This window comes from Oncorhynchus mykiss, chromosome 30, assembly GCF_057628025.1.
Source record: "Oncorhynchus mykiss isolate SJ-2025 chromosome 30, ASM5762802v1, whole genome shotgun sequence".
Classification (NCBI taxonomy): domain Eukaryota; kingdom Metazoa; phylum Chordata; class Actinopteri; order Salmoniformes; family Salmonidae; genus Oncorhynchus; species Oncorhynchus mykiss.
Genome location: NC_143051.1, coordinates 1089738 through 1110915, shown reverse-complemented (window position 1 = coordinate 1110915; position 21178 = coordinate 1089738). Strand labels below are relative to the sequence as shown.

General features: G+C 44.7%; 1 protein-coding gene and 1 non-coding gene across 6 annotated transcripts; both read right to left on the bottom strand.

The window, feature by feature from the left end:
• Positions 1 to 4472: 4472 nt before the first annotated feature.
• pabpc1b (poly A binding protein, cytoplasmic 1 b) lies at positions 4473 to 19597 on the bottom strand. Of its 5 annotated transcripts, none has more exons than XR_005041329.2 (15): positions 18666 to 19597; positions 17527 to 17720; positions 17268 to 17383; positions 16458 to 16606; positions 13348 to 13442; positions 13105 to 13242; positions 12727 to 12822; positions 8120 to 8392; positions 7843 to 7933; positions 7623 to 7733; positions 7317 to 7459; positions 6969 to 7053; positions 5302 to 5432; positions 4944 to 5111; positions 4473 to 4830 (listed from the first exon to the last, which is right to left on the bottom strand). XR_005041329.2 is itself a non-coding variant. In XM_036971329.2 (15 exons), exons 1-14 carry the CDS (start codon positions 18856 to 18858, stop codon positions 5019 to 5021), a joined length of 1908 nt encoding a protein of 635 aa, XP_036827224.1. In that variant the 5' UTR covers positions 18859 to 19597; the 3' UTR covers positions 4473 to 4830; positions 5013 to 5018. The 5 variants fall into 5 exon arrangements, 4 of the variants coding, with proteins under 4 accessions (XP_036827224.1, XP_036827226.1, XP_090084634.1 ...); XM_036971329.2 differs by having other exon boundaries at positions 5013 to 5111; XM_036971331.2 differs by having other exon boundaries at positions 5013 to 5111; positions 18701 to 19348.
• LOC118946552 (small nucleolar RNA SNORA5) lies at positions 12930 to 13062 on the bottom strand. Its single transcript, XR_005041423.1, has one exon. It is a non-coding gene; the product is annotated as a small nucleolar RNA SNORA5 (small nucleolar RNA).
• Positions 19598 to 21178: the final 1581 nt, after the last annotated feature.

Sequence of the window (21178 nt, the reverse complement as noted above, 5' to 3'; positions counted from 1 at the left end):
GGAGAGCAGAACATGGTAATAGCCGGAGCAGTTTAATAGCAAAACCAACAGCATAAAAATATCAAAATATTGGGTACAAAAACCCATCACGTACAATAAACAATCCCACACAAAGACATGGGGGGAGACGGGGGTTAAATACACAAGTGATTGAGGGGATTGAAACCAGGTGTGAAGAAAAACGAGACAACACATGGAAAATGAAAAGTGGATCGATGATGGCTAGAAGACCGGCGACGCCGACCACCGCCCGAACAAGGAGAGGACCCTACTTCGGCGGAAGTCGTGACAGTGCTGCAAGAAGCCCCTGGCGGGACCGGTGCCTGCTGTGATTTGTCGTAATTTCACACCGCACGGGACCGCTCACGTCCCTTGACCCCTTCCCACCGTTTAGACGTCAATGTCCTCACTCAACAAAACGTCTGTGACTCCGTCTGCAGTATAGCACAGAGCAAATAAACACATTTCTTACGCAACTTCTTACGAAAGAAAGGCAACAAAAAAAATGCATGCTGGTTGAGGCAGCAGTGAATTCGGTGGAGGGCAGAACTACTTTATCTAGCCTGCCTCAACATAACGCAAATAAACTAGCGTTAGCGATCAGCATCCTTAAGCTATTGGGTGTCAGAGTTATTTAACAATATATTTAGTGAATTGGCAAGCTAAGGATGTTGATATTAGGTCAAGTGTTTACTTCTAGCGAGTGTATTTGATGGGATTCGTTTCTACTGGCTGGCTGGCACCAAAAGAGAGAAGTTTTTCTGACAGGGACACAGTGCCCCCCTGTGGACTGAACTTTACTACAACATATTTAACCCTGTTTCAAATTACCAGTGTTGAGGTGGGAGAACTGACAACATTCAATTCATTATAGAGGTCATAACCTAATCCATTCTGCAGGTCAATATGTTTGGATCATGTCTGTTATTTCCATATAGGAAATATTAAAACTATTTGTAAAAATAAAAAAAACTGCCCATTATTAAATTGATTAAATTATTTAATTGAGCTTTTATTTGTATTACTCTTTTTATTAATTTATCTACTTCATGTGTATATGACAAACCAAATTCAACTTAGAAGGGACAGGGCAGCCAGAAAGACCGGGGAAAAGGGTCAGCTTTGTACTTAGATTGGAAGTGAACAAAACTTTGAAAAATCGAAGGTAAAAAAAATCATAAGTAAATCATTTTTTTCCCTACTGTGTTACTGACTTGTTTATTGTTTACTCCATGTGTAACTCTGTGTTGTCTGTTCACACTGCTATGCTTTATCTTGGCCAAGTCGCAGTTGCAAATGAGAACTTGTTCTCAACTAGCCTACCTGGTTAAATAAAGGTGAAAAAAAATAAAAAATCCTCAAATGTTATGTAATGTAAAAATCTCACAGCTGGTAGAACTGATGAAATGAATCATTACATTCTACAGGTAATTTTTATTGGGCTCATGTCTCTTTATATTCATATAGACGACTCGGGGCTATGTAGCTTCTCATCTGTTATATTTGGAGTTGTGCTGCTCTGTTATGTGGACACTTGAATTTCTCTTTACAGTTGAGTTGCCCCGTTTGTGTCGGTATACAGTAACTTTAAAGAACAACTGCCCCTAAAAATCAACTTTCATTTAGAAAATGGACCATGTGGCATCGATATGAACCAGAAACATCTATTCTACTGTCAAAATTGCCTACAAAGTGTAAATAGGATCATTTTGGTAATAAAGTCAGTCTCGTTCAAAACGTGTGACCTTGACTGCATCATAACGTAAATGAAGGTTGGGTTTGTTTCAATTCTGCCCACACGATCACAGCTGGCAGGACAGTATTCATCAATTATGCCCACATGACCACAGCTGGCAGGACAGTATTCATAAATTCTGCCCACAGCTGGCAGGACAGTATTCATCAATTCTGCCCACATGGTCACAGCTGGCAGCACAGTATTCATCAATTCTGCCCACATGGTCACAGCTGGCAGGACAGTATTCATCAATTCTGCCCACATGGTCACAGCTGGCAGGACAGTATTCATCAATTCTGCCCACATGATCACAGCTGGCAGGACAGTATTCATCAATTCTACCCACATGATCACAGCTGGCAGGACAGTATTCATCAATTCTGCCCACATGGTCACAGCTGGCAGGACAGTATTCATCAATTCTGCCCTCATGGTCACAGCTGGCAGGACAGTATTCATAAATTCTGCCCACAGGACCACAGCTGGCAGGACAGTATTCATCAATTCAGAGTGCAGCTGCATATGACCTGATAATTTACTACAGGCATTACTTGGGTTGACTTTGGATATCCCTATGGCGTGATTTAGGGACCATCTGTAAATTACACAATGTATATGGGACAATATGTTAAAAATCCAATAGCTCCAAATTACAATGACTTAAAAACCTCAAACCAACCAAAATTAATACACAGATATCAAAAGCATTAGAACTAAAAGGTGTGCAACATGAAAATATTGTCACATTTACATTGTGTAATTTATTGACAGTCCCTAACTAGCCCCTGAGCTAGGGTTCAAAGTCAGGTCACAAACCAGCCAGGCTCAAGCTAAATGGCGAAATAAATTTGACCAACTCTTCCCACCTGCAAATACAGGAGACACCCACATCAAACCACACCGATATCAACTCGTGTTTGAATGTAGTCATGGCTACGAGCATTTCAAAATCAGGAAGTGTAGTTGCCCTTTAAAACTAACTAATGACATATTGCAGCTCTACTTTGCTACATTTCAGATTAGACAGGAGCCCTATTTCGCACAGGACTAGTTGGTTATGGAATTATTACTCCAGAATGTCTGTTATTCCAGAGGACGATTAGCACAGGATACACAGGAAAGAGAGACCTAAGACAACAACATGGCAGCAAAACAACATGGTAGCAGCTCAGGTTAAACATTGTTGGGCCCAGACAACAGCACAAAGGTCAAGAAGGTAGAGACAACAATACATCACGCAAAGCAGCCACAACTGTCAGTAAGAGTGTCTATGTCTTTGAATTAAGAGAGTGAGATAAAACTGTCCAGTTTGAGTGTTTGTTGCAGCTAGGGGTCGCGGCCCCAAAATATGAGCGCCCTTAGATCATGGGGAACGGCTGCACTTGACCATTGCACTTGAAACGTTGAATCATTGAATGACTAGGCATGATACACTATGAAACCACACACTATTGCAGAGACTTTGATATTACCGGCTGCAATTGATATGGTGAAAACAATGTGTGTGGAGGCAGAGGGACAAACTCACACCAATACCTTTGTCAGAAAACACAAAGCAATCAAGAGAAAACGGACGGAACGACTCAAACTCCCCAGATTATACTCTCCAAATGGACATTAGCTGTGAGGGCCCAGATGACCATGCATTGACTATTGTTGGCTAAACAGGTCACCGGATGCTATTCATGAGGACATATTGTTCTGTCTCACGATTCGGGAGCAGGAAACGGCACAGGGGATGATTAGGCCTCTGCACTAGTTCTGAATGTGTTTCTTTCTGCCATATGGACACGTTGGATGATACACCGAGAACAACTGGCAGCAAAAGAACTGAGCACAGAACTAGGAGACATACTGCAGCAGGTAACTTCCACTGTGCCCAAGCATGTTCACTAAACTACACAGCCAAAATAATGTGGACACCTGCACGAACATCTAATTCCAAAATCATGGACTTGGGCACTGATGTTGGGCGATAAGGCCTGGCTCGCAGTCGGCGTTCCAATTCATCCCAAAGGTGTTCAATGGGGGTTGAGGTCAGGGATCTGTGCGGTGATCTTAGGCTTGTGTGCGGCTGCTCAGCCATGGAAATCATGACGCTCCCGATGAACAGTTAGTTATTGTGCTGACGTTGCGTCCAGAGGCAGTTTGGAACTCTGTAGTGAGTGTTGCAATCGAGGACAGAAGTTTTTACGAGCTTCAGCACTCTGCAGTCCCGTTCTATGAGCTTGTGTGGCCTACCACTTCACGGCTGAGCTGTTGCTCTCCTAGACATTTCCACTTCACAATAACAGCACTTATAGTTGACCCGGGGAAGATCTAGCAGGGCATAAATTTGACAAACTGACTTGTTGGAAAGGTGGCGTCCTATGACGGTGCCACATTGAAAGTCACTGAGCTCTTCAGTAAGGCCATTCTACTGGCAATGTTTGTCTATGGAAATTGTATGGCTGTGTGCTCAAATTTATACACCCGTCAGCAACAGGTATGGCTGAAATAGCCAAATCCACTAATTTGAAGGGGTCTCCACATTTTTTTTTTTATTACAGTGCAAGTTCCCGTTCTCATGCTCTTATATGTTGTGGGGAACAGATGAACATTGTTCCCTTAATAAAATGCACTATTTACTGTATTTACACATTGGTAAATACCCATTACATTGCTGGAAGATTACACACGGAGTGTGTGACTTTATTTAGATTGTTTATAACTTCAACCAATATGACAACATCCAATCCTTTAAGAAGTTTAATTCAAGCAAACAAAGGTAAAGGTACATTTCACAACGCTGGTTATTCAACATCCTGGCCACGTACACCCCAAACATTGATACATCTAAAAGGAATAAAACACCAGAAGGGAACACTTTCTGGAAGCCCTCATTCCATCATATGGAATTCTCTTCTAAAACACTTTAAATGTTTATTTTGAAACTTTTTCTAAAGCCAGTGTGCTCTTCTCTAGGCCTGGCTGAAAGAAGACTTGCCTTTTTAGAACAGGTTCTCTTTTTGCATTGTTTTGGTGTTAACTTTTTCCAAAGTTTCATCAGAATTATCATTTTTTAAAAGATGAAGTTCCAAGGTTCCCCATCCCTGTGAAGACAGAAAAAGCATTCAGTCATGATCGTAGGTATACAACAAGTATCTGAGCATCAGATGACCAATGTATAATGCTGAGTGTAATGCTAGACCTGAAACAGGCCTACCTGGGCTCAGACACCCGGCCTACCTGGGCTCAGACACCCGGCCTACCTGGGCTCAGACACCCGGCCTACCTGGGCTCAGACACTCGGACCACCAGCAGAGTTGGGGACAGTCTTCTGGACTAATTCCTTGGCCTGGTGGGCCTGCAGCACAGCCACAGCCTCATCCACCTACCAGCAACATCAACCAGGTTAATAACAGCATCACCTATTACCACAGCTACAAACTCATCTGTACACTACAACATTTAAAATCCGTCAGAGGGTTACACAGTTTCCTCAAATGCTCTGACTACTTGGGCTCGCCTGGCTTCAAGGAATTTCTCCTGATGACACATTCTGGTCAGGGAGCAGAACTGACCTTAGAGCGGAGAGACTCGGGAGACTCCAGCATGTGAAGCAGTTCAGAGTTGTCTATCTCTAGCAGCATGCCAGTGATCTTCCCAGCCAGGCTGGGGTGCATGTTCTGGATGCACGGGAACAAGCGCTCACCTGGGGACAAACAGGGTTTTAGTGTCCTGGCTCAGAAACAGGAGGGAAGATTGACAGTGTGGTGGGTTGAATGGATGTTAAGCCCAATTTTATGCAATTTTATAACGCAGTTTGCTTGATCTGAACGGCTTTAAAATGTCTGCATGTCAAATCTTAGTGAAAGACTTGCGACGAGACGGATTCCGTTAGCCAATAAGAGAACAGTGCGCTGACATTCTGTGTTTTCTGCAGTAATAGCAGTGGTGTAAAGTTGTTAAGTAAAAATACTTGTAAGTACTGAAGTAGTTGAGGTATCTGTACTTTACTATTTATATTTTTGACAACTTTTAACTTTCTTTATGAATGTAGTAAAGTATGTACTTTTTACTCCATACTTTTTCCATGACACTCAAAAGTACATTTTGAATGCTTAGCAGGACAGGAAAATGGTCTAATTCACACACCTAAGAGAACATCCCTGGTCATCCCTACTGCTTCTGATCTGGAGGACTCACTAAACAGAGAACATCCCTGGTCATCCCTACTGCCTCTGATCTGACAGACTCACTAAACAGAGAACATCTGTCCCCCAGTAGGGATCCCTGGTCATCTCTACTGCCTCTGATCTGACAGACTCACTAAACAGAGAACATCCCTGGTCATCCCTACTGCCTCTGATCTGGAGGACTCACTAAACAGAGAACATCCCTGGTCATCCCTACTGCCTCTGATCTAGCGGACTCACTAAACAGAGAACATGCCTGGTCATCCCTACTGCCTCTGATCTGACAGACTCACTAAACAGAGAACATCTGTCCCCCAGTAGGGATCCCTGGTCATCTCTACTGCCTCTGATCTAGCGGACTCACTAAACAGATATTTCGTTTCTAAATGACGTCTGAGTGTTGGAGCGTGCCCTGGCAATGTATAAAAAAACTAAATGGTGCCGTCTGGTTTGCTTAATATAAGGAATTTTAAATGATTTATACTTTTACTTTTGATAAAGTATATTTGAGCAATTACATTTCCTTTAGATAATTTTACTGAAGTCAGATTTTCCTGGGTGACTCACTTTTACTTGAGTCATTTTCTATTAAGGTATCTTTACTTTTATACTCAAGTATGACAATTGGGTACTTTTTCTACCACTGAGTAATAGCTAGCCTAGCTTGCTGATATTTCTCTGGAAAGTCACAAAGCGTACCCTGTTTCTGGTGCATGTAGGGGTGGCAGGTAGCCTAGTGGTTAGAGCGTTGGGACAGTAACCGAAAGGTTGCTGGATCGAATCCCTGACCTAACAAGGTAAAAATGGTTCTGCCCCTGAACAAGGCAGTTAGCCCACTGTTCCCCGGTAGGCCGTCATTGTAAATAAAACTTTGTTCCTAATTGGACTTGCCTAGTTAAATAAACATGTCATGAAAGTCGTTTGCTACAACACCATGCTACATAAAGTGACAACTATGTTTCAGCACGTCATTGTTGAGGCCCCATGACCGTGGAAACAGTGGTGTTGATATGAATGCTTGGTGTTCAGTCTGGGGTTGAGTTTACTCTCACCCAACATCTGCTTCTGTTCCTGAGGTGGTGCAGCGGCCAGCATGGAGGCAGTCAGAGGGTCCTGGCCCTGCACATGGACAGCAGGCTACACAGACACAGGGTTAGAGAGAACACACCAAGGTAATATTGACACGGTAGATCATATTTTTGTGGTCCCCTGTAAAGCCACGCGGTCCCTTAACGGAGTTGGTAGAGCATGGTGCTTGTAGTGGGTTCGAATCCCGGGACCACCCATAAACAAAATGTATGCACATATGTAAGTAACTTTGGATAAAAATATCTGATAAATGGCACATTATTTTCTAATACTGCCTTCAGTTGACATTTGATAGGAGAGAGGAGGCATACCTGCTGCATAGTGACTTGGGGCTGTGAGTTAACGTGGTTCTGTGGGTTGCGGACTCCGGTGGCGTACTTATACTGAGGCACGCCACGCACCGGGGCTCCACCCACTGGGGCCGAAGGGGCGCGGGGCCCCATGGTCTGGGGGCCTGCAGAGGGGCAAGAAGAGATCATTTTGACGTTATTTCAAATGTAACGTCATAAAGCACCTAAATCCAATATAAATCCTGCATTAGCATGTACATAATGCAGAAGCACTACTACATATTACAAAGACAGGGGCACAAATGAGTATCTCTCCAGGTTACTCACCCACGCTTCGCGTGGACATCATGCGAGGCACCTGGTTGGTTGGCCTCATAGGGCTGAAGCTGGGCTGTCTGGGTGTGGAAGGACGTATGGAGCCTGGCATGTTCTGGAAGTCTGAAGTCCCAACAATGTCATTTAGGAATACTTTTAACACTAAACTATGATTGCAGAAGTCAGTGGTCATATCGTAAAGTAGTAGAGGTTATGAGGACGTACTACTCACGTTGAGGTCTCACACCCTGGGTGGCCCAGCGAGGGCTGGGTCTCAGCTGGGCTATCTGGTTGGCAGGGTAGTAAGCAGCTCTGTTATGAGCCTATAGGGATGGAGAACACAGTGCAGGTATTATCTACATACAACAGCATCCAGTCTGACACACTTCCACTTTGTCCATGGACTGAACTGTGATCCTGTGAACACCATGAATATCAATGGCTAGATCGATTGATTGACATAAATGTGATTGTTTGATTGACATGAACTGAATTGACCAAGTGGTGACCTGTGGGATGGCAGCCATGAAGTACCCAGAAGGAGGGGCAGGCTGGTAGGGGTTGAGGACTGGGTTGGGTACGGGCCGGACGGTGGCCATCCTCTGCATGTACTGGTTGGTGAGGTGAGCCTGACGCTCCTCTTTCCTCTGAGCCAGCGCCACGTACAGCGGCTTGGTGGCCACGATGCGCCCGTTCATCTCCGTCACGGCCTTGGTGGCCTCCTCCGGGGAGGAGAAGCACACAAAGCCGAAGCCCTTGCTGCGACCACCCTCCATCATCACCTAATGGAGGAGAGGGGGGAGGAAACGGTTCTTAGCACACAGCTGAACAGAACAAAGCAGTTCTCTTTAACATGTGTCAACAGCCAATAGGCTGGTTCTGTTTAACACGCCAACAGCCAGGAGGTTGGTTCTCTTCAACATGCCAACAGCCAGGAGGTTGGTTCTCTTCAACACGCCAACAGCCAATAGGCTGGTTCTCTAACACGCCAACAGCCAATAGGCTGGTTCTCTTTAACACGTCAACAGCCAGGAGGTTGGTTCTCTTCAACACGCCAACAGCCAATAGGCTGGTTCTCTTTAACGCGCCAACAGCCAATAGGCTGGTTCTCTTTAACACGTCAACAGCCAGGAGGTTGGTTCTCTTTAACACGTCAACCAGCTAACTAGCTACAAGCTATTTAGTCATTGTTAGCCACTGCTAGCGGCTTTTACCTTTTACCTTCTGCACAGCCAGCCAGTTTTTTAACCTGGATAATATTCGCCAGTCCAGCTTCCCTGCCCCATCCACCGCTGCCCCCTGGACACTGATCACTTGGCTACATAGCTGATGCATGCTGGACTGTCCATTAATCACGGTACTCCATTCTGCTTGTTTATGTTTTATCTGTCGGCCCCAGCCGCACTCAGGCTCTGTGTGTAGTTAATCCGACCCTCCCTGCCTAGTCAACGCCATTTTACCTGCTGTTGTTGTGCTAGCTGATTAGCGGTTGATGTCTCACCTACTGTTTTAGCTAGCTCTCCCAATTCAACACCTGTGATTACTGTATGTCTCTCTCAAATGTCAATATGCCTTGTATAATGTTGTTCAGGTTAGTTATTGTTTTAGTTCACAATGGAGCCCCTAGTTCCACTCTTCATACCCCTGATACCGCCTTTGTCCCACCTTCCACACATGCGGTGACCTCACCCATTACAACCAGCATGTCCAGTGATACAACCTCTCTCATCATCACCCAGTGCCTGGGCTTACCTCCGCTGTACCCGCACCCCACCATACCCGTCTGCGCATTATGTCCTGAATATATTCTACCATGCCCAGAAATCTGCTCCTTTTATTCTCTGTCCCCAACGCTCTAGGCGACCAGTTTTGATAGCCTTTAGCCGCACCCTCATTCTACTCCTCCTCTGTTCCGCGGGTGATGTGGAGGTAAACCCAGGCCCTGCATGTCCCCAGGCACCCTCATTTGTTGACTTCTGTGATCGAAAAAGCCTTGGTTTCATGCATATCAACATCAGAAGCCTCCTCCCTAAGTTTGTTTTACTCACCCTGGCCCGGGTATCCTGGAAGGACATTGACCTCATCCCGTCAGTTAAGGATGCCTGGTCATTTTTTTAAAGTAACTTCTTAACCATTTTAGATAAGTATGCTCTGTTCAAAAAATGCAGAACTAAGAACAGATATAGCCCTTGGTTCACTCCAGACCTGACTGCCCTCGACCAGCACAAAAACATCCTGTGGCGGACTGCAATAGCATCGAATAGTCCCCGCGATATGCAACTGTTCAGGGAAGTCAGGAACCAATACACGCAGTCAGTCAGGAAAGCTAAGGCCAGCTTCTTCAGACAGAAGTTTGCATCCTGTAGCTCCAACTCCAAAAAGTTATGGGACACTGAAGTCCATGGAGAAAAAGAGCACCACCTCCCAGCTGCCCACTGCACTGAGGCTAGGTAACACGGTCACCACCGATAAATCCATGATTATCGAAAACTTCAACAAGCATTTCTCAACGGCTGGCCATGCCTTCCACCTGGCTACTCCAACCTCGGCCAACAGCTCCGCCCCCCCCGCAGCTACTCGCTCAAGCCTCTCCAGGTTCTCCTTTACCCAAATCCAGATAGCAGATGTTCTGAAAGAGCTGCAAAACCTGGACCCGTACAAATCAGCTGGGCTTGACAATCTGGACCCTCTATTTCTGAAACTATCCGCCGCCATTGTCGCAACCCCTATTACCAGCCTGTTCAACCCCTCTTTCATATCGTCTGAGATCCCCAAGGATTGGAAAGCTGCCGCAGTCATCCCCCTCTTCAAAGGGGGAGACACCCTGGACCCAAACTGTCACAGACCTATATCCATCCTGCCCTGCCTATCTAAGGTCTTCGAAAGCCAAGTCAACAAACAGGTCACTGACCATCTCGAATCCCACCGTACCTTCGCTGCTGTGCAATCTGGTTTCCGAGCCGGTCACGGGTGCACCTCAGCCACGCTCAAGGTACTAAACGATATCATACCCGCCATCGATAAAAGACAGTACTGTGCAGCCATCTTCATCGACCTCGCCAAGGCTTTCGACTCTGTCAATCACCATATTCTCATCGGCAGACTCAGTAGCCCCGGTTTTTCAGATGACTGCCTTGCCTGGTTCACCAATTACTTTGCAGACAGAGTTCAGTGTGTCAAATCGGAGGGCATGCTGTCCGGTCCTCTGGCAGTCTATGGGGGTGCCACAGGGTTCAATCCTCGGGCCGACTCTTTTCTCTGTATATATCAATGATATTGCTCTTGCTGCGGGCGATTCCCTGATCCACCTCTACGCAGACGACACCATTCTATATACTTCCGGCCCGTCCTTGGACACTGTGCTATCTAACCTCCAAACGAGCTTCAATGCCATACAACACTCCTTCCGTGGCCTCCAACTGCTCTTAAACGCTAGTAAAACCAAATGCATGCTTTTCAACCGTTCGCTGCCTGCACCCGCACGCCTGACCAGCATCACCACCCTGGATGGTTCCGACCTTGAATATGTGGACATCTATAAGTACCTAGGTGTCTGGCTAGACTGCAAACTCTCCTTCCAGACTCATATCAAACATCTCCAATCGAAAATCAAATCAAGAGTCGGCTTTCTATTCCGCAACAAAGCCTCCTTCACTCACACCGCCAAACTTACCCTAGTAAAATTGACTATCCTACCGATCCTCGACTTCGGCGATGTCATCTACAAAATTGCTTCCAACACTCTACTCAGCAAACTGGATGCAGTTTATCACAGTGCCATCCGTTTTGTCACTAAAGCACCTTTATACCACCCACCACTGCGACTTCTATGCTCTAGTCGGCTGGCCCTCGCTACATATTCGTCGCCAGACATCCAGCTCCAGGTCATCTACAAGTCCATGCTAGGTAAAGCTCCGCCTTATCTCAGTTCACTGGTCACGATGGCAGCACCCATCCGTAGCACGCGCTCCAGCAGGTGTATCTCACTGATCATCCCTAAAGCCAACACCTAATTTGGCCGCCTTTCGTTCCAGTTCTCTGCTGCCTGTGACTGGAACGAATTGCAAAAATCGCTGAAGTTGGAGACTTTTATCTCCCTCACCAACTTCAAACATCTGCTATCTGAGCAGCTAACCGAGCGCTGCAGCTGTACATAGTCTTATCAGTTAACAGCCCACCCATTTTTACCTACCTCATCCCCATACTGTTTTTATTTATTTACTTTTCTGCTCTTTTGCACACCAACCTGTACATGACCATCTGATCATTTATCACTCCAGTGTTAATCTGCAAAATTTTAATTATTTGCCTACCTCCTCATGCCTTTTGCACACAATGTATATAGACTCCCCTTTTTTTCTGTGTTACTGACTTGTTTATTGTTTACTCCATGTGTAACTCTGTGTTGTCTGTTCACACTGCTATGCTTTATCTTGGCCAGGTCGCAGTTGCAAATGAGAACTTGTTCTCAACTAGCCTACCTGGTTAAATAAAGGTGAAATAAAAAATAAAAAAATAGGCTGGTTTTCTTTAACACGTCAACAGCCAATAGGCTGGTTCTCTTTAAAACGTCAACAGCCAGGAGGTTGGTTCTCTTTAACACGCCAACAGCCAGGAGGTTGGTTCTCTTCAACACGCCAACAGCCAATAGGCTGGTTCTCTTCAACACGCCAACAGCCAATAGGCTGGTTCTCTTCAACACGCCAACAGCCAATAGGCTGGTTCTCTTCAACACGCCAACAGCCAATAGGCTGGTTCTCTTCAACACGCCAACAGCCAATAGGCTGGTTCTCTTCAACACGCCAATAGGCTGGTTCTCTTTAACACGTCAACAGCTAATAGGCTGGTTCTCTTTAACACGCCAACAGCCAATAGGCTGGTTCTCTAACACGCCAACAGCCAGGAGGTTGGTTCTCTTTAACACGCCAACAGCCAGGAGGTTGGTTCTCTTTAACATGCCAACAGCCAATAGGTTGGTTCTCTTTAACACGCCAACAGCCAATAGGTTGGTTCTCTTTAACACGCCAACAGCCAGGAGGTTGGTTCTCTTTAACACGTCAACAGCCAGGAGGTTGGTTCTCTTTAACACACCAACAGCCAGGAGGTTGGTCCTTACCTTGGCACTGGTGATGGTGCCGAATGGGGAGAATTCTTTACGCAAGCGCTCGTCATCAATTCCATCGTCAAGATTCTTCACGTAGAGATTGACACCCTGGAGAAGACATGTAGAACATACTTTTACAAAACAATACTATTCAACATTCCTTTTGATTCTGACCTTGCATTGATAGACCAGATATTAACCGTCGATGAACTGGTAATTGTCTGTAGAACACATTTATCCCCAGCAATCATGCCAGAGGGATGTGGGGCTCATGAATTACGCACTGTGGCAGCCATTTTGGCCAGTACAGTCCATTGTAGAGAAAACATGGAATTTGACAATGCTGCAACAAAAACTGCACAACATCACAAAGTGCTGATTCACTGTGACCTGGTAGCGCGTCATGCGATCCTGTTTCATCTGTTCAAACTTGCGTTTCAGCTCCGTCTGACGCTCCACCTTCTTCTGGGCGCGGCCCACGTAGATGAGCTTTCCATTCAGCTCCTTCCCATTCATCTCATCAACAGCCTGGAACAGACATCCTCTTTTACAATATGGCCATCAGCCTTCCCATCCTTGATTGAGACCCTCCGTATGAAACGCCACCAACCATTTCAAACACATTAAGCTCACCTTTTGGGCGTCCTCGTGCCTCTCGAAGCTCACAAAGCCAAAGCCTCTGGATTTGCCACTGTCATCAGTCATGACGCGGATACTCATGGCACTGCCTAGATGATAGAGGAGACAGTTCAGATACTCATGGCACTGCCTACATGTTACAGGAGCCAGTTCAGATACTCATGGCACTGCCTAGATGTTACAAGAGACATTTCAGATACTCATGGCACTGCCTAGATAGAGAAGCCAGTTCAGATACTCATGGCACTGCCTAGATGTTAGAGGAGACAGTTCAGATACTCATGGCACTGCCTAGATGTTAGATGAGACCGTTCAGATACTCATGGCACTGCCTAGATGTTACAGGAGACAGTTCAGATACTCATGGCACTGCCTAGATGATAGAGGAGCCAGTTCAGATACTCATGGCACTGCCTAGATGATAGAGGAGCCAGTTCAGATACTCATGGCACTGCCTAGATGATAGAGGAGCCAGTTCAGATACTCATGGCACTGCCTAGATGTTAGAGGAGACAGTTCAGATACTCATGGCACTGCATAGATGTTAGATGAGACAGTTCAGATACTCATGGCACTGCCTACATGTTACAGGAGCCAGTTCAGATACTCATGGCACTGCCTAGATGTTAGAGGAGACAGTTCAGATACTCATGGCACTGCCTAGATGTTAGATGAGACAGTTCAGATACTCATGGCACTGCCTAGATGTTAGAGGAGCCAGTTCAGATACTCATGGCACTGCCTAGATGATAGAGGAGCCAGTTCAGATACTCATGGCACTGCCTAGATGTTACAGCAGACAGTTCAGATACTCATGGCACTGCCTAGATGTTAGATGAGACAGTTCAGATACTCATGGCACTGCCTAGATGATAGAGGAGCCAGTTCAGATACTCATGGCACTGCCTAGATGATAGAGGAGCCAGTTCAGATACTCATGGCACTGCCTACATGTTACAGGAGCCAGTTCAGATACTCATGGCACTGCCTAGATGTTAGAGGAGACAGTTCAGATACTCATGGCACTGCCTAGATGTTAGAGGAGACAGTTCAGATACTCATGGCACTGCCTAGATGTTAGATGAGACAGTTCAGATACTCATGGCACTGCCTAGATGTTACAGCAGACAGTTCAGATACTCATGGCACTGCCTAGATGTTAGATGAGACAGTTCAGATACTCATGGCACTGCCTAGATGATAGAGGAGCCAGTTCAGATACTCATGGCACTGCCTAGATGTTACAGGAGACAGTTCAGATACTCATGGCACTGCCTAGATGTTACAGGAGCCAGTTCAGATACTCATGGCACTGCCTAGATGTTACAGGAGACAGTTCAGATACTCATGGCACTGCCTAGATGTTAGAGACTAGAGGTCGACAGATTATGATTTTTCAACGCCGATACTGATTATTGGAGGACCAAAAAAGCCGATACCGATTGATCGGCCAATTTTAAAAAATGTATTTATTTGTAACAATGACAATTACAACAATAATGAAGTAACACTTATTTTAACTTAATATAAATTAGCCTCAAATAAAAAATTAAACATGTTCAATTTGGTTTAAATAATGCAAAAACAAAGTGTTGAGAAGAAAGTAATGTGTGCCATGTAAAAATGTGTGCCATGTAAAAAAGCTAACGTTTCAGTTCCTTGATCAGAACATGAGAACATATGAAAGTTGTTGGTTCCTTTTAACATGAGTCTTCAATATTCCAAGGTAATAGGTTTTAGGTTGTAGTTAATATAGTATTTATAGGACTATTTCTCTCTATACCATTTGTATTTCATATACCTTTGACTATTGGATGTTTTTATAGGCACTATAGTATAGCTTCAGTCCCTCTCCTCGCCCCTACCTGGGCTCGAACCAGGAACACATCGACAACAGCCACACTCGAAGCATCGTTACCCATCGCTCCACAAAAGCCACAGCCCTTGCAGCGCAAGGGGAATAACTACTCCAAATATAAAAGCGAGTGATGTTTGAAACAGTATTAGCGCACACCCAGCTAACTAGCTAGCCATTTCACATTGGTTACACCAGCCATTAGGCTGATAGGCTTGAAGTCATAAACAGCGCTGCGCTTGCGAAGAGCTGCTGGCAAAACGCACGAAAGTGATGTTTGAATGAATGATTACGGGCCTGGTGCTGCTCAGTCAGACTGCTCTATCAAATCAGACTTAATTATAACATTATAACACACAGAAATACGAGCCTTTGGTCATTAATATGATCGAATCCGGAAACTATCATTTCGAAAACAAAACGTTTATTATTTCAGTGAAATACGGAACCGTTCGGTATTTTATCTAACGGGTTTGCATCCCTAAGTCTAAATATTCTTGTTACATTGCACAACCTTCAATGTTACGTCATAATTACGTAAAATTCTGGCAAATTAGTTTGCAATGAGCCAGGCGGCCCAAACTGTTGCATATACCCTGACTCTGCGTGCAATGAACGCAAGAGAAATGACCATTTCACCTGGTTAATATTGCCTGCTAAACTGGATTAGTAGTTATAACTAACTAGTGATTATGATTGATTGTTTTTTTATAAGATAAGTTTAATGCTAGCTAGCAATTTACCTTGGCTTCTACTGCGTTCGCTTAACAGGCAGGCTACTCGTGGAGTGCAATGGTTAGAGCGTTGGACTAGTTAACTGTGCGGTTGCAAGATTGGAACCCCTAGGCTGACAAGGTGAAAATGTGTCATTCTGCCCCTGAACAAGGCAGTTAACCCACAGTTTCTAGGCCGTCATTGAAAATAAGAATGTGTTCTTAACTGACTTGCCTAGTTAAATAAAAGGTATAATTTTCTTTTTTTAAATAAATGGAAATCGGCGCCCAAAAATACACATTTCCGATTGTTATGAAAACTTGAAATCGGCCCTAATTAAATCGGCCATTCCGATTAATCGGTCGACCTCTAGAGGAAACAGTTCAAATGCTCATGGCACTGCCTAGATGTTACAGGAGACAGTTCAGATACTCCTGGCACTGCCTAGATGTTAGAGACACGACCCAGTAACCAGCTCGTGGCCTACAGCTATGTGACTTGGTTTCTGAGTGTGGGTGGAAAGTAATAACCATACCATACTCGGCATACTTGCTGAAGATCTCCCTCAGTTTCTCATCATCCATATCTTCACCAAAGTTCTTGATGTAAACGTTGGTGAACTCTTTGGCCCGGGCACCAAGCTCAGCCTCACGTTCTTTGCGAGATTTGAATCGTCCCACAAACCTGCGATAGAAAAACTAGTTGGAGCTGGCAGACAAAACCCTCACCAAAATGTCCAGACCTGCTCCCCGTAGCCTACTACACAAGGCTTTCCCAAACTCTGTCCTAACCCCCCCCCCCCACCTACTTCCCAAACACTGTCCTACCACCCCTCCCCCCTTTCCCAAACTCTGTCAAATCAAATTGATTTATAAGCCCTTCTTACATCAGCTGATATCTCAAAGTGCTGTACAGAAACCCAGCCTAAACCCACAAACAGCAAGCAATGCAGGCGTAGAAACACGTTTACAACCAAGTCACATAGCTGTAGGCTACGAGCTGGTTACTGAGTCGTGTCCTATCCCCCCACCCCCCCACCCGGGTGCACGTTTCATTTTTTGCCCTAGCACTACACAGATGATTCAAATAACCATCTCATCATCAGGCAAAAAACAAAACGTGCACCAAACAGGGGCCCCAGGACCGAGTGTGGGAAACCCTGTACGACACAACCTCGTTACCAGAATGTACACTTCCAGGTAGAACTGTGGCATTGCAGCAAGAAACCAAGTTCACAGTCAGAGACGCAAGTTGTAAAAAACAAACAACCACACTATTATTAAAACAATTGTATTAGTACCATTAAAGAGCCACGACAGAAGAAACCTTTACTGATCACACTTACACTTTCCTGTCATTGAGCAGCATGCCGTTCATTTTCTCAATGGCTCTTTCAGCCGCCTCCTGGGTCTCAAAATGCACAAAGCCATACCCCTTTGAGCCATTCTCATCACAAACCACCTTGGAGAAAGGAGGGTTGGCACGAGTTTTAGATATGCAATACAATTAAGGTCAACTTGAGGATAAAAACTATCCCATCATGCAACACATTTCTAACCAATACAACACCCTCCTTGGGGCTGAAAGGTTGTGTGAGTTATTACCTTGCAGGACAGGATGTTGCCGAAGGCAGAAAAGGTGTCGTAGAGGGCCTTGTTGTCAATAGATTTGTCTAGGTTCTTGATGAAGATGTTGCCCACCCCGCTCTTCCTCAGGGATGGGTCACGCTGAGACCACATGATGCGGACAGGACGACCCTTGATCACGTCAAAGTTCATGGTGTCTAGAGCCCTCTCAGCTGAGAAGAGGAATTATATTAACACATTATGCCTCCTGTGATAGCCCCCACTCCAGTGATAAGCCCCCCCACTCCAGTGATAGCTACATTTCGACCCCATACTAGATTTACTTCCCTATTTCTTCAAATAACTGGTTTAGATCTGACCAAATGAACTGGCTGTAGTATAAACCATATCCCTGGATGGATTTAATATCTGACCAAATGAACTGGCTGTAGTATAAACCATATCCCTGGATGGATTTAATATCTGACCAAATGAACTGGCTGTAGTATAAACCATATCCCTGGATGGATTTAATATCTGACCAAATTAACTGAAAATGACCTTAAAATCCATCCAGGGATATGGTTTATACTATAGCCAGTTCATTTGGTCAGATATTAAATCCATCCAGGGATATGGTTTATACTACAGCCAGTTCATTTGGTCAGATATTAAATCCATCCAGGGATATGGTTTATACTACAGCCAGTTCATTTGGTCAGATATTAAATCCATCCAGGGATATGGTTTATACTATAGCCAGTTCATTTGGTCAGATATTAAATCCATCCAGGGATATGGTTTATAATATATACTACAGCCAGTTCATTTGGTCAGATATTAAATCCATCCAGGAATATGGTTTAAACACGATGCCCCACCCAAAACAAACAGGACAATCCAACTATTGTCCTGTCTCTAGAATGGCAGCTAATCATCTCGATTATGATTCAATGACTAGTGATAAATGTACGTGGAATCAGAGTGTAGAACAGTCATACAGACAGCTGTGTGTAGGTAGCGAGTTGTTTGTGACTAGACTAGCCAAGCCAGCGATGCCCGTGTACAATGTCTGTCTCACTGTCACATGGAGGAGAAACAGACTAGCCGTGTCATCTTTCCTGGCTTTGACAACCTTTAAAATAGATACAATATTTACATGACAGTTCGCTACATACCATCAGCTGGCTGTTGGAAGTTGACATAGGCGTACCCGAGGGAACGACGGGTGATCATATCCCTGCAGACCCGGATGGAAAGGATGGCCCCGGCGGGGCTGAATTTTTCGTATAGCAGAGCTTCGGTCACATCTTGATGAAGATCACCGACATACAGGGATGCCATGGGGTAAGTAGGAGCACCGGGGTTCATTTTCGTAACGAAATCCGACAAAAAAAATGTTACCTTTCAGACGAAATTGTTCGTAATTTAAAAAGGGTCTGGTTACGCTAACTCGAGGGTTGAATCTAAACCAGCTGGCTAGCAAAGTTTAACAAGCTTGACAAGTTCTAATGAAGTTTCAATTTAGAAGATAAATATTTGAAACGTTTAAAATACGACCAGTACGTTACGTATATGTTGTTTAAAATGTCTATATAATTGACAAAATAGAGCTTGAAATCAACATGTCCTTGCTTGCTTTTCCCGTTGCAGATGGTAACAGTAACCAGAGAAACGCAGCGTAACATTCTCGTCGTTCCACTTCAGTTCGAATATCAACTCCTGCTTCAACGAGTTGGTTAAAAAATATATATGTTAAGGTTTAAAAAATATATATATTTTTTAGATATATATTTTTTCTAGGAATAAGTGGCGAGGAAGCGCTGGCGTTCACACAGCACTATCAACTGGGGTTTAGAGGAGGGAAATATGAAATATGGTCTTACTTATACCCTTACATACGTCACATGTGGTTAAGAAAAACGTCGAGGTGTTTCTGTACTGCCGCGTCTCAACAACTATGATGCTGATTGGTTGAAAAACTTTAGACTCTCATGATCAACAAATAAAATGTGAAAGCATGAATCATGGTTGATCAAAACATATATATATTTTTTAAACTAGGCAAGTCAGTTCAGAAACAAACTGCTACAGACATATCTATCCTACCCTGCCTGATCACCGACCATTTAGAATCCAACCGCACCTTCTCCGCTATACAATCTGGTTTCAGAGCTGGTCATGGGTGCACCTCAGCCACTCTCAAGGTCCTAAACGATATCTTAACCGCCATCGGTAAGAAACAATACTGAGCAGCCGTATTCATTGACCTGGCCAAGGCTTTCGACTCTGTCAATCACCACATCCTCATTGGCAGACTCAACAGCCTTGGTTTCTCAAATTATTGCCTCGTCTGGTTCACCAACTACTTCTCCGACAGAGTTCAGTGTGTCAAATCTGAGGGCCTGTTGTCCGGGCCTCTGGCAGTCTCTATGGGTGTGCCAGAGGGTTCAATTCTTGGGCCGACTCTCTTCTCTGTATACATCAATGATGTCGCTCTTGCTGCTGGTGAGTCTCTGATCCACCTCTACGCAGACAACACCATTCTGTATACTTCTGGCCCTTCTTTGGACACTGTGTTAACAACCCTCCAGACGAGCTTCAATGCCATACAACTCTCCTTCTCCGTGGCCTCCAACTGCTCTTAAATACAAGTAAAACTAAATGCATGCTCTTCAACCGATCTCTGCCTGCACCTGCCCGCCCGTCCAGCATCACTACTCTGGACGGTTCTGACTTGGAAAATGTGGACAACTACAAATACCTAGGTGTCTGGTTAGACTGTTAACTCTCCTTCCAGACTCACATAAAACATCTCCAATCCAAAGTTAAATCTAGAATTGGCTTCCTATTTCGCAACAAAGCATCCTTCACCCATGCTGCCAAACATACCCTCGTAAAATTGACCATCTTACCGATCCTCGACTTCGGCGATGTCATTTACCCTACTCAACAAACTGGATACAGTCTATCACAGTGCCATCCGTTATGTCACCAATGCCCCATATACTACCCACCACTGCGACCTGTACACTCTCGTTGGCTGGCCCTTGCTTCATACTCGTCGCCAAACCCACTGGCTCCAGGTCATCTACAAGACCCTGCTAGGTAAAGTCCCGCCTTATCTCTGCTCACTGGTCACCATAGCAGCACCTACCCGTAGCACGCGTTCCAGCAGGTATATCTCACTTGTCACCCCCGAAGCCAATTCCTCCTTTGGCCGCCTCTCCTTCCAGTTCTCTGCTGCCATTGACTAGAACAAACTACAAAAATCTCTGAAACTGGAAACACTTTTCTCCCTCACTAGCTTTAAGCACCAGCTGTCAGAGCAGCTCACAGATCACTGCACATGTACATAGTTAATCTTATAAATAGCCAAAACAACTACCCTTTCCCCTACTGTATTTATTTATTTATTTTGCTCCTTTGCACCTATTATTTTTATTTCTACTTTTCACATTCTTCAAATCTACCATCCCAGTGTTTTAATTGCTATATTGTATTTACTTTGCCACCATGACCTATTTGTTGCCTTTACCTCCCTTATCTCACCTCATTTGCTCACATTGTATATAGACTTATTTTTCTACTGTATTATTGACTTTTGTTTGTTTTACTCCATGTGTGTTGTTATACGTGTCGAACTGCTTTGCTTTATCTTGGCCAGGTTGCATTTGTAAATGAGAACTTG

Coding starts and splice junctions, on each gene's coding strand:
- pabpc1b (XM_036971329.2), bottom strand. CDS start 18,858: ATGAACCCCGGTGCTCCTACTTACCCCATGGCATCCCTGTATGTCGGT. Junction 7,934..8,119: donor TCATGGCTGCCATCCCACAG/GTCACCACTTGG, acceptor CCATCCCTATAG/GCTCATAACAGAGCTGCTTA. Junction 7,460..7,622: donor GATGTCCACGCGAAGCGTGG/GTGAGTAACCTG, acceptor GCCCCTCTGCAG/GCCCCCAGACCATGGGGCCC.